The sequence below is a fragment of the Apteryx mantelli genome, chromosome 3, assembly GCF_036417845.1.
Source record: "Apteryx mantelli isolate bAptMan1 chromosome 3, bAptMan1.hap1, whole genome shotgun sequence".
Taxonomy (NCBI): Eukaryota; Metazoa; Chordata; class Aves; order Apterygiformes; family Apterygidae; genus Apteryx; species Apteryx mantelli.
Window position 1 is genome coordinate 90,388,207 of NC_089980.1, and position 12,480 is coordinate 90,400,686.

General features: G+C 35.8%; 1 protein-coding gene across 6 annotated transcripts in view; it reads left to right on the top strand.

The window, feature by feature from the left end:
* Nucleotides 1-12,480, top strand: part of HACE1 (HECT domain and ankyrin repeat containing E3 ubiquitin protein ligase 1) — an 82,711-nt gene that overhangs the window by 48,209 nt on the left and 22,022 nt on the right. For 3 of the 6 annotated variants that reach the window (XM_067293924.1, XM_067293925.1, XM_013948960.2), the window contains exons 20-24: nt 2,834-2,965; nt 3,712-3,810; nt 4,106-4,176; nt 9,543-9,656; nt 10,221-11,014. In XM_067293924.1, coding sequence (XP_067150025.1) covers nt 2,834-2,965; nt 3,712-3,810; nt 4,106-4,176; nt 9,543-9,656; nt 10,221-10,323 — 519 coding nt within the window. In that variant the 3' untranslated portion in view covers nt 10,324-11,014. Of the gene's footprint in view, nt 1-2,833; nt 2,966-3,711; nt 3,811-4,105; nt 4,177-7,497; nt 7,609-9,542; nt 9,657-10,220; nt 11,015-12,480 lie in introns of those variants that run through there. The other 3 variants (XR_010883794.1, XR_010883793.1, XM_067293926.1) reach the window with 2 other exon arrangements.

Genomic DNA, 12,480 nt, shown 5'->3' on the forward strand with positions numbered 1-12,480 from the left:
CTGAGGAGTAAAAGATTGCTGCTTGAAACTCATTGTATTTGCTATACCTCTGAGAGAAGTAAGTTCAGCCTCTACAAGAGTTTGCTACTGTATGCACACTAGCAGATTATCTGTTTGAAGGATAGCATATTTTTTTGAAAGAAACTTAGAAGTGAATGTTTATTCCTTAAAAATAAATAACAAACTAAACCCAGAAACCATCCAAAACCCCGAAATAAATCTCTCTTATTTAAAACCAAAATATAACAGAATAAATATCCCACTTAAGAAATGTAGTAATAGCTGCTAGTCAAAAGCTGTTTTCTTTGAGTGAGGGAAGTTTCTCTTTTTACTACAACTGTGTAATAGGTGAATAGTTGTGGGATAATATGGTGTAAGTATGTAAAAATGAGCATTATCCATCTGCCTTCAATTGAAATATCAGTTATAGTAGTTTCAGTTTTAAAGGGAAAAGTCTTGCATTTTTCCGGTGTCCTTGAGATGCATTTTTCTGTGTTCTTTGCTGTATATATTCTTGCAGCTTTCTACTTTTAGGATGAAGAAAATTAGAGGTAGACAAAGTTTGACCATATGCTATTTTAAAAATCATCCAAAAGTGCATGCTCCACAGTTCTTTGGCTTTCTCTAACCTCAGGGACTTGTCTGTCTGTCGTTATCTATTGCATGTTCCAGTATAACTGCCATGCTGTTTGGCAGTAAACAATTCTTTACTTTTTCAAACCACTTCAGAATGTAGCTGTTCTCTTAATTTGAACATCATAATGAACATTAATCTGTGTCTTACAGCATACGGGGTTGTGAAATCAGGGCTGTATGATCTTTGCTTGATTTACCTCAAAGGAAAATGCAGAACAACCCCTTTCCCAGACTAAACTTTGTCATCATATTTGTGTGTTTTGAGTCTGTGTGTTTAATCAACACCCCCCCCCACCCCCCACCCCCGTTAAGGAAGAATGAATTGTACCTTTTCTGTGTATGTAGATCTGAAATTATGAAGATGCTTCTGTTTTGTGATGTACTCTTAGGGGTTCTGAGAGGGAATAAAATACGAATGAAGTGAGTTGAGGAAAAAAACAATTTGACTATTTTTTTTGACTGGCATATATTATGTAAATTTTTTGGTACAGGTGTCTCAGCATGCACCAATTTTGATAGTCAGTATGTGCTGCTGTTCCAGGCTGCTTGAAGATTTCTTGTTATAGCATAAAGCACAGCAACTGTTTTTTGTTTGTTGTTTGTTTGTTTGTTTGTTTTTGAGAACTGTCTGGAAGTTATTGATGTTCTTTGACCAGTGTTGCATTTAAACTTAGATCCCTGGAATTGGAAGTCCTGTAATACTGATGCTGCAGTAATAGTTTAAAAGCGCCAGATTTTTCATATTAAAAATTTTAATGTAAATACATTTGTGATGCATAAATTAAGTATTTATTATGCAGGTCATATTTTTTAATGGATTTTTTTAAAATAAGATTATGAAATTTCTCTCTACAACCCTGTTTTCTGAGTAGCTTAATATATAACAGACATTTAAGATGTAAAATAAATATTTCTGATCACTGAAGAGCAGTGTTAACACTATTTTTAATCCTGGCCGTGCTAAAATTTCTGTTTTCTTCCCAGAACTGCTTATGAGAGATGTTCATAGAGACTGATTTTGTCTAGTGCTGTTTGACTGCCCAAGTAATTTATTAGAAAAGGGAAGTGACTTCAGTTCCACTGACTGTAGAAGCAGCCTTGGGGAGATAGAAACTTGTTTTTTGGGAACAGCTCTATAGTGGAAGATAGGCTCAGGAAATGTCCCTCCTCTTCAGAGCACTTCACAAATGCTTAATTAATTGTCTTTGCCCTAGTAAAATAGGGGTAACGCATCTAAAAATGTCTTCCAACTACATAGCAAATTACAACCCCTGTATAGTTCTGTAAATTCAAGGAATGCCCTTGAAAAATATTTTCCTGTTTTGAAATATTTCATTGGTATACTTCATCATGTTTTATAGAAAGGGAGAACAGAGAAAGAATGCTTGGTTGCTTTTGCACAGGTTCAGAGCCTAGATTTTAGATTAATGGGCTTTTAATTTAAAAACCAAGGTAGTATTTTCATAAAATTGCTGTCTTGAAACAAGATAATTATTGAGATAGTTTGATTGGGAGCTGTGTTTTTATGATTTCATTATTAGAAATCATGGTTAAGAAGTCAAAGCGTTACTTTGAAATAGAATATCTTAAATAGTATTGGAATAGATTTTGTCTTTAAGTAGAAATCTCTTTTTTGAATAAGGAAGCTGTGTTAGACTTGCGTAGTTTTGTCAGGGTAAATAAGACGTGTTTGTACAGCTTAACACAAAAGCCTGCTGATTTAATACAAGCACTTTTAAGTCGGTGTCATTCTAAAAAACCTTCTTTTAACTGCCTCCTGGGCTTTTGTGTTTTCAACAAAAGCAAAGTTCTGGTAGATTCCTTTTCTAGCTTGCTGTTCTAACTCCTTTTAAAGGGGACAGAGCTCCCAAATCGCTAAAGCATGTAACCTGTGATATTGTGTCTGTTCAGATGTTTATGGTATAAATGCTTTTCTCTCTCTTTTTTTTTCTTCTCCTTTTTAAAAACTGGAGGAGGTTTTCAAGACTTTCTTCAAAAAATTGAAATTATTATTAATACAACAAAGTTGGTAGGGATAAATCATATATTCTGTTAAGGCTTCCTAAGATGGGGGGGGGGAAACAAGTATATTATGACTGTAATATGTTGAGGGCTGCATTTGTGTGTGTGTTTGTGTTTGCGTGCACACACATGCAGGAGTACTCTGTGTATCTTAATATCATTTCCTTCATTGCAGGCTGAGTATGTCCAGCTTGTCACTGAACTTAGAATGACAAGAGCCATTCAACCTCAGATAAATGCCTTTTTACAAGGCTTCCATATGTTCATTCCACCTTCTTTGATACAGCTTTTTGATGAATATGAACTGGTAAGCAAGATGCCTATACTGATTGTAAAAGAAGTTGTTCAGCACACTTCATCAGTAATGTAATGATGTAGAAGTAAAGCTCAGTACCCCGAAAGGAAACACGTTATATCTTTCATTGTGATTTTGCTTTCTGTGCCTCTGATCAGTGAGGATCTCAAAACAAGTACTGCTGCTTATTCTAGTTACTTAGAATGACCATCTTCCTGGAATATGATAACCGCAGGTGCCAATGATAAACGCCTTACATTGTAATTATTGTAATTTCCAATTGGGAACTGAATGTTGTGGCCTTCAAACCTTTTCACTTTCTCTTTCAGGAGGACAGAAGTTATTTAAAAGTCAGGAGATGCTTTCTATTGTCTTCACTTTTTCTGAGTCTTGGAGTCAAATTCCAATTAGTTTTTGCAGTAGTTGCGTCTTCTGTAACTAAATAACTGAAATTTTGTCTCAAGTCATGCTAAAATTCAAAGCTATTTCCATTTCAGCTTCTTTGATCATAATTTCTACCCCTTGATAGTATGTGTTTAAACTGGACAGATCGTGTAAAATGATCTGAATTCAAGAATATTTTTATATTAAAATTTAGTCTTAGGTTCTGTAAGAACACATGGTTCTGTATGTCTGAAACTAAACAGAAAAAGTATTTTAGTTTTTATACAGCATTACTTTTTAAATAGCATAAGCAAACACTTGAAATTAGAGGTTACCCAGGGAGACTAATCCAGATCTGTGTGTTTTTTCTGAAGGAACTTTTGCTGTCTGGTATGCCAGAAATTGATGTGAATGATTGGTTAAAAAATACAGAATACACCAGTGGCTATGAGAGAGGAGATCAAGTTATTCAGGTAAAATTTTTTTTTTTTGGTTAAAGGAGATCATTGTGTGTTAATCCTTGGGAAGCTGTGAGGGTTTTGGTTTTTTGTTTGTTTGTTTTTATGGAAGCTTATGTCAGCTGAAGTTTGTAGAGCTTTTTATACTACATTCGTATATTAAGTGACTTAGTGATATAGGAGTTTGATGTGAAAATATCTAGAATTTAAGTAACAAACACACAAATACTCCATTTGTTGTTTCACCATTATATTTTCAAGTACTGTAAGTATTTAATGGAAAAAGCAAACTAACTTATTTTTCATTTAGTGGTTCTGGGATGTTGTGGAAGAACTAACTCAGGAAGAAAGAGTATTGCTATTACAGTTTGTTACTGGCAGGTGAGTTTGTTACTGGCAGGTGAGAAACTTTTCTGTAGCATCAAATATATTATGTAGCTATTCTGAAATAAGTCAACAGACTGCATATTACTATACAAGATCATCTACCCAGAAACTGTTTTACATACTTTGGTGTTTTGTATGTTTGTCAAAGTGGACAAAGTGTATGTTAAACTTTTGCTGCCAGTATTTCCAGCAAAATGGCTGATTACTCATTTATTATAGTTGACTACTTTGCAAGAGGCCTTTGTGTAAGTAAGCTGTTGGCTCAGACAATTTTTAAAACTAGTGAACTTAACTGCACTTAATATTGTTTCTGTTGTGTATTCATTTGCCTCTTGACTTCTCCAGTAATCAATGCAGGCTTTAATATATGACATAACTAGATATCGCCTTAGTGTAAACAGAACATCCTTCTTCCTAAAGCTCATTTGAGATCTTGACATTAGTGCAGCATATCAAGATAACTGAAGATATATCCCTATGCAAGGGTATGTGTTTGCTCTATATAGGATTTTTGTCCTAAATTCTGGGTGTTCTTCAGGGACAGCCACTTGCATTTTCTTTGTTTTGGGAGGTTTCCTGAGCAATAAATGTCACTGTGAGCTGGGTGAAGCAGCGAGTTGCCAAGTTTGTGTGTACATACGTGTTCCAAAGTGGATTAGTAGACATATGTATGCCATCTCAGTTGTGTAGTCCTGTCATTTTCTGGTGGTAGGTAGAGATCACACCATCTTCTTAATTTGGTGTTCCCTTCGTACTTTAGGATTAGGAGAGCATTTGACCTTTCTTTTGTTCATAAATTTTGTGGTTAAGCAATGGTAAGTACAAGATTTAGATCATCAAACTTTGTCTTTCATAGCAAGGGATATCGCAGTCATCATCATACCATCAAATGGCATGGTCTTCGGATTCCATTAGTTTCACTTGAGTTATTGTGAATTTAATTGTTTTTAGGGTTCACAGACAATTTAAGAGGCTAGTTGTGTGCACACTGATCTTTTCTTTTGTCCTGTGCAGAAATGGTTTCTGCAAATCTAACTGCACTTCAGTTTCACTTCAGCTTCTGGTCTTTAATGGCCTAGTCCATTTCTAAATTTCTAAGGCAAATAATGGTGTTTATGATGTAAGGTCATGTTTCAAATACTTCTTAAAAGATTCTAAATGACAGGTGGCATTTACTGGTTTGGTGGCATTTGGGAGGATCTGTTGGATTCTCAAGGAGTCTTTCTATCAAGTAAGCAGTTATGTTGTCTGATTAATTCATGCTTGGGCACCATTCGTTTTGTTCACACATTGCACAACAACTTGTTCTTACTTGTTTCTTGTTAATAGGAAGTAAATTTTTGGTACCCTTTAAAGAACTTTGGGCTAGAATTTAGAAAAAAACATGCTGCTGTTATTTCTTGCATCAGCTAGTAGGAATCTATTATGTTTTTTTTTTTCTTCAGTCTTTGAAACATAATAGACAGATTTCTCCACAAAAACTTAGCTTTCCAAAGTTGCCTCTAACAGTTGTATGCAGCTGGCATTTTTGCACATAAATCCAGTGATTCCTGGGAAAGTCTTGGTTTCTGGGCATGGAAGATTTAGATGCCAAGTTGCCTGTGAGCTAAAACTCCAGTCATCGTATGTCTAGTACAAGCCAGTATGTTAAACTAAAATTTTACATTAAAAGCATACCTAATTTCAAACCAGCATGTTTTTAGAGCTGAATGCTTCGTTTTTGCTTAATGAGGAATTTGTTTTAAGATTCTGTGTGTACTGGATGGCAGTCTGCATTCAAAATTTGCATTATTTTTTTCATTTCCCTTCGGTCTAGTCTAAATATGCCTTTTTTTGTGAAGTGGTACTATTCTTTCTTTCCAGTTAAAGACTATAAAATTGATTTAGTGGGTTGAATAAAAAAATTATATGTATGATGGTGTCTTCACTGTTTCTTTGACATCTTTATTTCTTAAATGTTGCCTTTCCCCTTCCCCCATTCTTATAGTTTTGTCTCTTCAATGTAATTAAGTCTTAAGGTAGTTCTAGTACAGGTACCATTGTATTCATCATTAATACTGATTTTGAGACCTTTTCCTTTTCCTTTAACAGTGTACTTTTCATGTCATGTGTAATGTTTGAGTAGTAGAGTCTGTATGTTTGGAGGTCTTAGCACTCTTGAGAAAAAGGTAGTTGCTTGGCTCTGAGCGGTCTGTGTTTCTTAGGACAGTCTTTGCCTAAATTCTGTGGTGAGGCCATCTGTTTGGTTTGGTGGGCGAGTGTTGCAAACTGGAAATCTATTTAAGATTTCCTCCCTTGGTGTATTCTATGCTTGCTGGACATGTAGCATGTGTGTTCAGCATGAGAGTTGTTGGGCTAGTGCGGTCTGTGTGAGGCATACCAGAAACCTGAATATTCTCGTGCCTCATGCTGGCAGCCTGAAAGTTTACTTATTCACCACCTACTTATTCTCTGCTCAGTTGTTTGGAATAGTATTGCCCATATCCACGTGATTCTCTCTCCCCCCCCCCCCCCAATCTGTATTTGGTGTTTATAACAGTATTTGGCTAAATAGTTGTTGACTACCCATTGGCAACTTCTGATAAGGTTTTTGGTTAACATTTGGGGAGAAGTGGTAAAATCTCATCATGATAAATTTTACTTTACTGGTATTCTGCTGGTTATGGAAGTTTTAGATTGTGGTATGTTTTATGTTTTAAATTGTTTAACTTGGGGGCCTGCAGTTTCTGTTAAGTGATAAGCAAGCTATGTGCTGTTTTAGGGAAATTCCACATCTTCAGTAAATGTATTGGTATATGACTACTTCTGTTAAAAACAGAACAAAACATAAGGGAGGTGGCTTAAAATATCTCTTTTACACTGCTTTCTCATTTCATGTAAATTTATGCAAAATTTGAAATGTTAGATAGGAATGGTAGGATTCAGCTGCAAACTTAACCATTCTAATAGTGTTGAAATTTCCAAAGTTATGAAATTGCCTTGTTACTATTACTGAAGGCTATTTGCACATGGAGTAGGAGAAGTAAGATCTTGTGATCTTATTTGTGCTTCTTTGGAAGTCTTTATTTATTATCCTGGCAGTGTTTTGTTTGGAATGAAAACTCATACTTGGAGGCGTAAGTCTGCAGCCATCTGTTTCTTTAGAATATTCAAAGCCCTGATCATACTACATTGTTTTGACCTACTGTATGAAAAGTATTTTTGTAAGTTAGATTGTAAAAATGCTAGTTAATAGCTGGATGAATGAGAAGTTTTAAACAGAGTTAGGTCCTTGTTTTATTGCTAATTTTGATGTGGAATTCTCTTGGTTCATAGAACAAAAGATCACTGGAGTGGAAGCAGCCCTGCATTAGAAATCCGAGCCAAAAACATGATATAAAATAAGAGTACCGCTGTAAAATCTTTACAACATTCTGAACTGTGGCTGTGAGCACAATTCCATTTGTCCTTCAGAAATTGTATGCTTCAAATAATCAATACTTCAATCCGTGGTGCTTGCCTTATATACCATTGCTAGAATTGTATGTTGGATCTTGCTGTCATTAAGCTAGGTGATAGCTGTTGGGTACTATAGCTAACGCTTAAAGGTATATTTGAAAAGTATTGTTGTGAACTCTGCTCTAGCCCCTTAACATTTGGGAGGAGGGGTGCAATAGCAACCCTCTTACCCTTTTGTTTTTTTACCAAGTAGTTTTACTGTGAGTGGAAGTGTTGCTTCATTCTCCTTTTCTATTCTCTTCTTCTGCTTTTTAGAGTCATTTTGTTTTTCTTACTGTGGAAGCATTGTTTTTAATGCAGGTACCCATAATCCAGAATTCTAACAGCTGCATTTTTTGTTTGTTTGTTTTATCAAAAAATTTTTTTTTTTGCTAGCTGCAGAATCACAGAATAGTTAAGGTTGGACAGGAGTTATGGAGATTGTCTGGTCCAAGGCCCTGCTCAAAGCAGGTCAGCAAGAGCAGGATGCTCCAGGCCTTGTCCAGTTGGGGTTTGAATACCTCCAAGGATGGAGACTCCTCAACCTCTGAGGAACCTGTTCCAGTGTTTGACCACCCTCACCATTAAAAAGTTTCTTCTTATGTTTAAATGGAATTATAATTTGTGCTGATTGCTTCTTGTGCTGTCACTGGGCACCACTGAGAAGAGTCTGTCTCTGTCATTTTTACTCTCCCTGCCCCACATCACGTATTTATACACTTTGATCTCCCCTGAGCCTTCTCTTCTCCAGGCTGAGCAGTCCCAGATCTCTCAGCCTCTCCTTGTATGAGAGCTGTTCCAGTCCCTGCATTATCTTTGTAGCCCTTTGCTGGACTTGCTCCAGTATGTCGCTGTCTCTCTTGTACTGGGAAGCCCAGACCTGGACCTGGCACTGCAGATGTGGCCTCACCAGGGCTGAGTAGAGGGGAAGGATCACCTCCCTCGACCTGCTGGCAACCATCTGCTTAGTGCAGCCCAGGAGGCTGTTGGCCGCCTTTACTGCTGGAACCTGTTGCTGTCTCAAATTCAACTTGTTTGGTCCTTTTCCTTTCATTATATCTTGATATTTTCTATGAAGGCTGTGCTAACAATGTGTTTTGCCTTGCAATGCATACAAATCTAAGTCAATATTATAAAAATATTTCTGAAATTTATTATATTAGTTTCTGTTAGTTAAAATTATAGGGAGTGATTCTGAAGACACTGGGTCTTTTGTCCATTTAACCTTTTAGTCATCCTTGAATAACACTACTGATGACTGTTCACATTCTTTTTCTTTTAATGAATGTATTCTGGTTTATGGTATTTTTTTACTGTTTTTAGATTATTGTGAGAATGCATTCATGAAAGTGTTAGCACTTTTGTAGTGTGTTACAATTTTGCCATAGGTCATCACTCCGTGATGATGTGATTGATGTAATGGTGTTATTAGTTAAAAATGTGGAATATTTAGTCTTAAGTACACAATGAAAAGAGATGTCAAGAACACTTTGATCAGCTGTCCCACAAATAGTGATGGGAAGAATAAATTTTTGTTATGATGCAGTATTTCTTAAGCTGTAAATAATCATATGTGTTTGCCTAAACAGAAAATCATCTTTTATAAAAACTGGTAGAAATGAGCCTTCTTCACAAACAAAATTCTCTTAAGTGGTGTTCAAACAATTTGATGTCTAATGTAAATAGACAAATGCATTATTCAGTAAGATAATTGAAAGCATTTAGACAAAGAGAATTTTGATACTGATGAGAGAGGGAAAACCTTTGTAAAAAATACTAGTAACTGATTACATGTAGTGTTAAGAGATTTGTACAATGTAAAAGCTATGCTTTATGGCTTATAACTGTTCTTTTAATGGTCTAATTTCTGTGAATATTCTTAGTTCCAGGGTACCTCATGGTGGCTTTGCCCATATAATGGGTGGCAGTGGATTGCAAAATTTTACAATTGCTGCTGTGCCATATACTCCAAATCTTTTACCAACATCAAGCACATGGTATGTTAACTAGTCTCATTTAAATACATTTAAAAATAAGGCCCTTTTAAATTTTATTTTAGTTTTTACATTTCCTAGTAAAAAAATGTAGTCCTTTTGTATGCTTTTATTAAAAGGCCGAAAAAAGATCAGTATGGTCAGTTTGGGGAGTGTCCACTAGTCAACATAAAAGTGGTAGTTTTAACCTTGAAGTAGTTATGTGGTGTTCACTCATTGTTTACTACTTTATTTTGTTTAACTAAAGGCAGTGTGATCACTAAGGGAATCCTCAAGCTTAGTTAATGTATTACATTTTATTAATGTGAAATAAACTTTTTTTCCTGCAGTATATTTGAATATTGAATGGTACTGTAATGCAGCACTGGTGGTGTGTGGTTTTTTTTTTTGTTTGTTTGTTTTTTTCCCTCTCCATATATGTGACATCTTCAGGGTTTACTGATCTGAATGCAAATCTGAGCGGATAGTTTCATGTTAATTACCTCATACAAAGGAATCAGAAAACTTTATTGTTTAGGTTTCTTACTGAACTGTGATTTTTCCCCCCCCCCCCCCCTCCCTTTTCAGTATCAACATGCTCAAGTTACCTGAATACCCAAGTAAAGAAATCCTTAAGGACAGGCTTCTTGTAGCATTGCACTGTGGAAGCTATGGTTACACGATGGCATGAGGAAGTCTAGAAAACTCATCTGACTGCTGATATGCAATTCAGAGTGGCAGAAGTAAATTCAGAAACTGTCAATAGAAAAGCAGCTTAGATGCTGCAGCCCATTGGCAGGGCTGGCTTTTAAAATTCATAAAGGATCATCAGCTCTTCCTCTCTGTTATTTGTTATCTAAGTAACTTTGATACTTTGATACTGTCACATGACTTAAATTTCTGAGTATGCTGTATTTTCTTTTTTTTTTTTTTTAATTATAGATCTATATAGAAATCAGTTTACATTCTTTTTCATATTACTTCAATCAGAAGGTCTGTCAAAATCTTTCTATAGTCTTATTTTTGATTTTCAACTGTGGTTGAATGACATTTGTGTTTTATTTATTTTGCATTCAGATAGTATACTACTAATGGACGGACTTGTACTTTATGCCTTGTTGCATGTGAAAGTGCCGTTTATTTTTTCAGAAAACACTATAAAAAGTTAAATTTGGGTATTGTACAGTAAGACAAATCTGATGTATTTTCCATTTCTTTACATAGTAACAATTTTTTTTAACATTTTAGTATTTTAATGTATATAGTATGTAAAGATTAGACTATTGTCACTGGAAAAAATAACAGATAAAATATCTAATTTATATTAGAATTTACACTATATTCTACTAAATATTTAAAGTATTTGTGACTTTATAGTCAGTTTGCAGTTTAAAATTTGTAAATATTAAGATATATATCTGTTTGTTTGTTACTTGAATGCCTTTGAATGCTCTTTCCTTGGCATAATTGTATGTTCAAAAGGTATAATTAAATTTTAATATTTTTACCAGAATCTGAATGTGACGAGTTTGTGTGGGTAGTAGACTTTATTCATCTTACTAATAACTTAAATCGCTGTGAGAGCAGCAACTGAGAGGGGATTGGCAGTTATGTGAGTGGGCACCAATGCACAAGGAAGGAACTTGAACTTATTGAGAGGTTAACTGTCAAGACTATAATTATGAGAATCTCTTGTAAAAATTCATACAGAATTAGAATATCTTACTCATGTAAAACTACACAGCAGTAACTCACCTGCATATGTTTTGATTCCATAGGTGATAAGTAGTTGCACATGTTGGGATAAATTACAGAACTACAATTTAAGGGAGCTAGGGTGGGCCTACGTTAGTATTTTTGTTCAGGCTGGCTTTTTTTAAATGAATCTGCTCATCCCTGCTTGTCGTGCTTTGCATCGGAGAATGCAAACTGGACTCTTTCCAGGTGAAACTAAGCAGAGAAATATGCTCCAAAAATGTACCAACCACTGGTGTATGAAGATCCAATAATGTCTGTAGGACACAACTGATCTGAAGAGGTGATCGGACCAGTTAAGTCTAGGCTTAGTGAACCCCCCCCCCCCCCAACAAGTAGATTTTAAGTATTTAACTCTACTGATCCACTTATGTTTTCCTATGCTAGTTGCTAATGCAGGTGTAGCCTAAGTTAGCCATCTGGTCTGTCTAGGCTGCTTGGTTGTGCTGTTTTCTCAAGTTCATTTATTTTTAATCTCGAGCTCACATAAGTTCTCTGGGGGTGGGAGGGAGAAATCTGTGGAGTATCTGATTCTGTTCACACTGGTTTTCCACTAGGCTTAAGCTTTGAAGGTTGACTTATTATCTTTATTTTCCTCCAGTTCTGTTTATGTGCATAAATGTTGGCTTTAATTCTTAGGCAGTGTTTGCAGACCTCTGTCTGACATCTTAAAGACCACAACTTAAGGAGAGCAATGCTTTCAGTTAGTGGGAAGAGGCAGGCTTTTCCAGCATGGCAGTGCAGAGTCAGTGTTGCTATAGTCAGTGGACAGAGGAGCTGATCCTCTAAAGCATCCTCTAGGAAGCAGAGGGAGACTGTTTAGCCAGGTTAGATGTCTGAGGCTGTGTGGGGTTGTAGCGCTATGTCCCAGCAGTCTTGGATTCGTCAGGTGGCAAAAATCCTTCACTTTTCTGCACAGTTGTGCACTACTTGATTCCCTGGCTATATAGCTGACCTCTCTCTTATGCAACATAGGTAGATAGCAATTTGTGAATTTTGTTCATTTCACATGTTATATTTCATGGTAGTTTACAGCTGTTTGTAGGAGACTGGATCCTTGCATACTAAAGCACAGCATCAAAACACCATCATA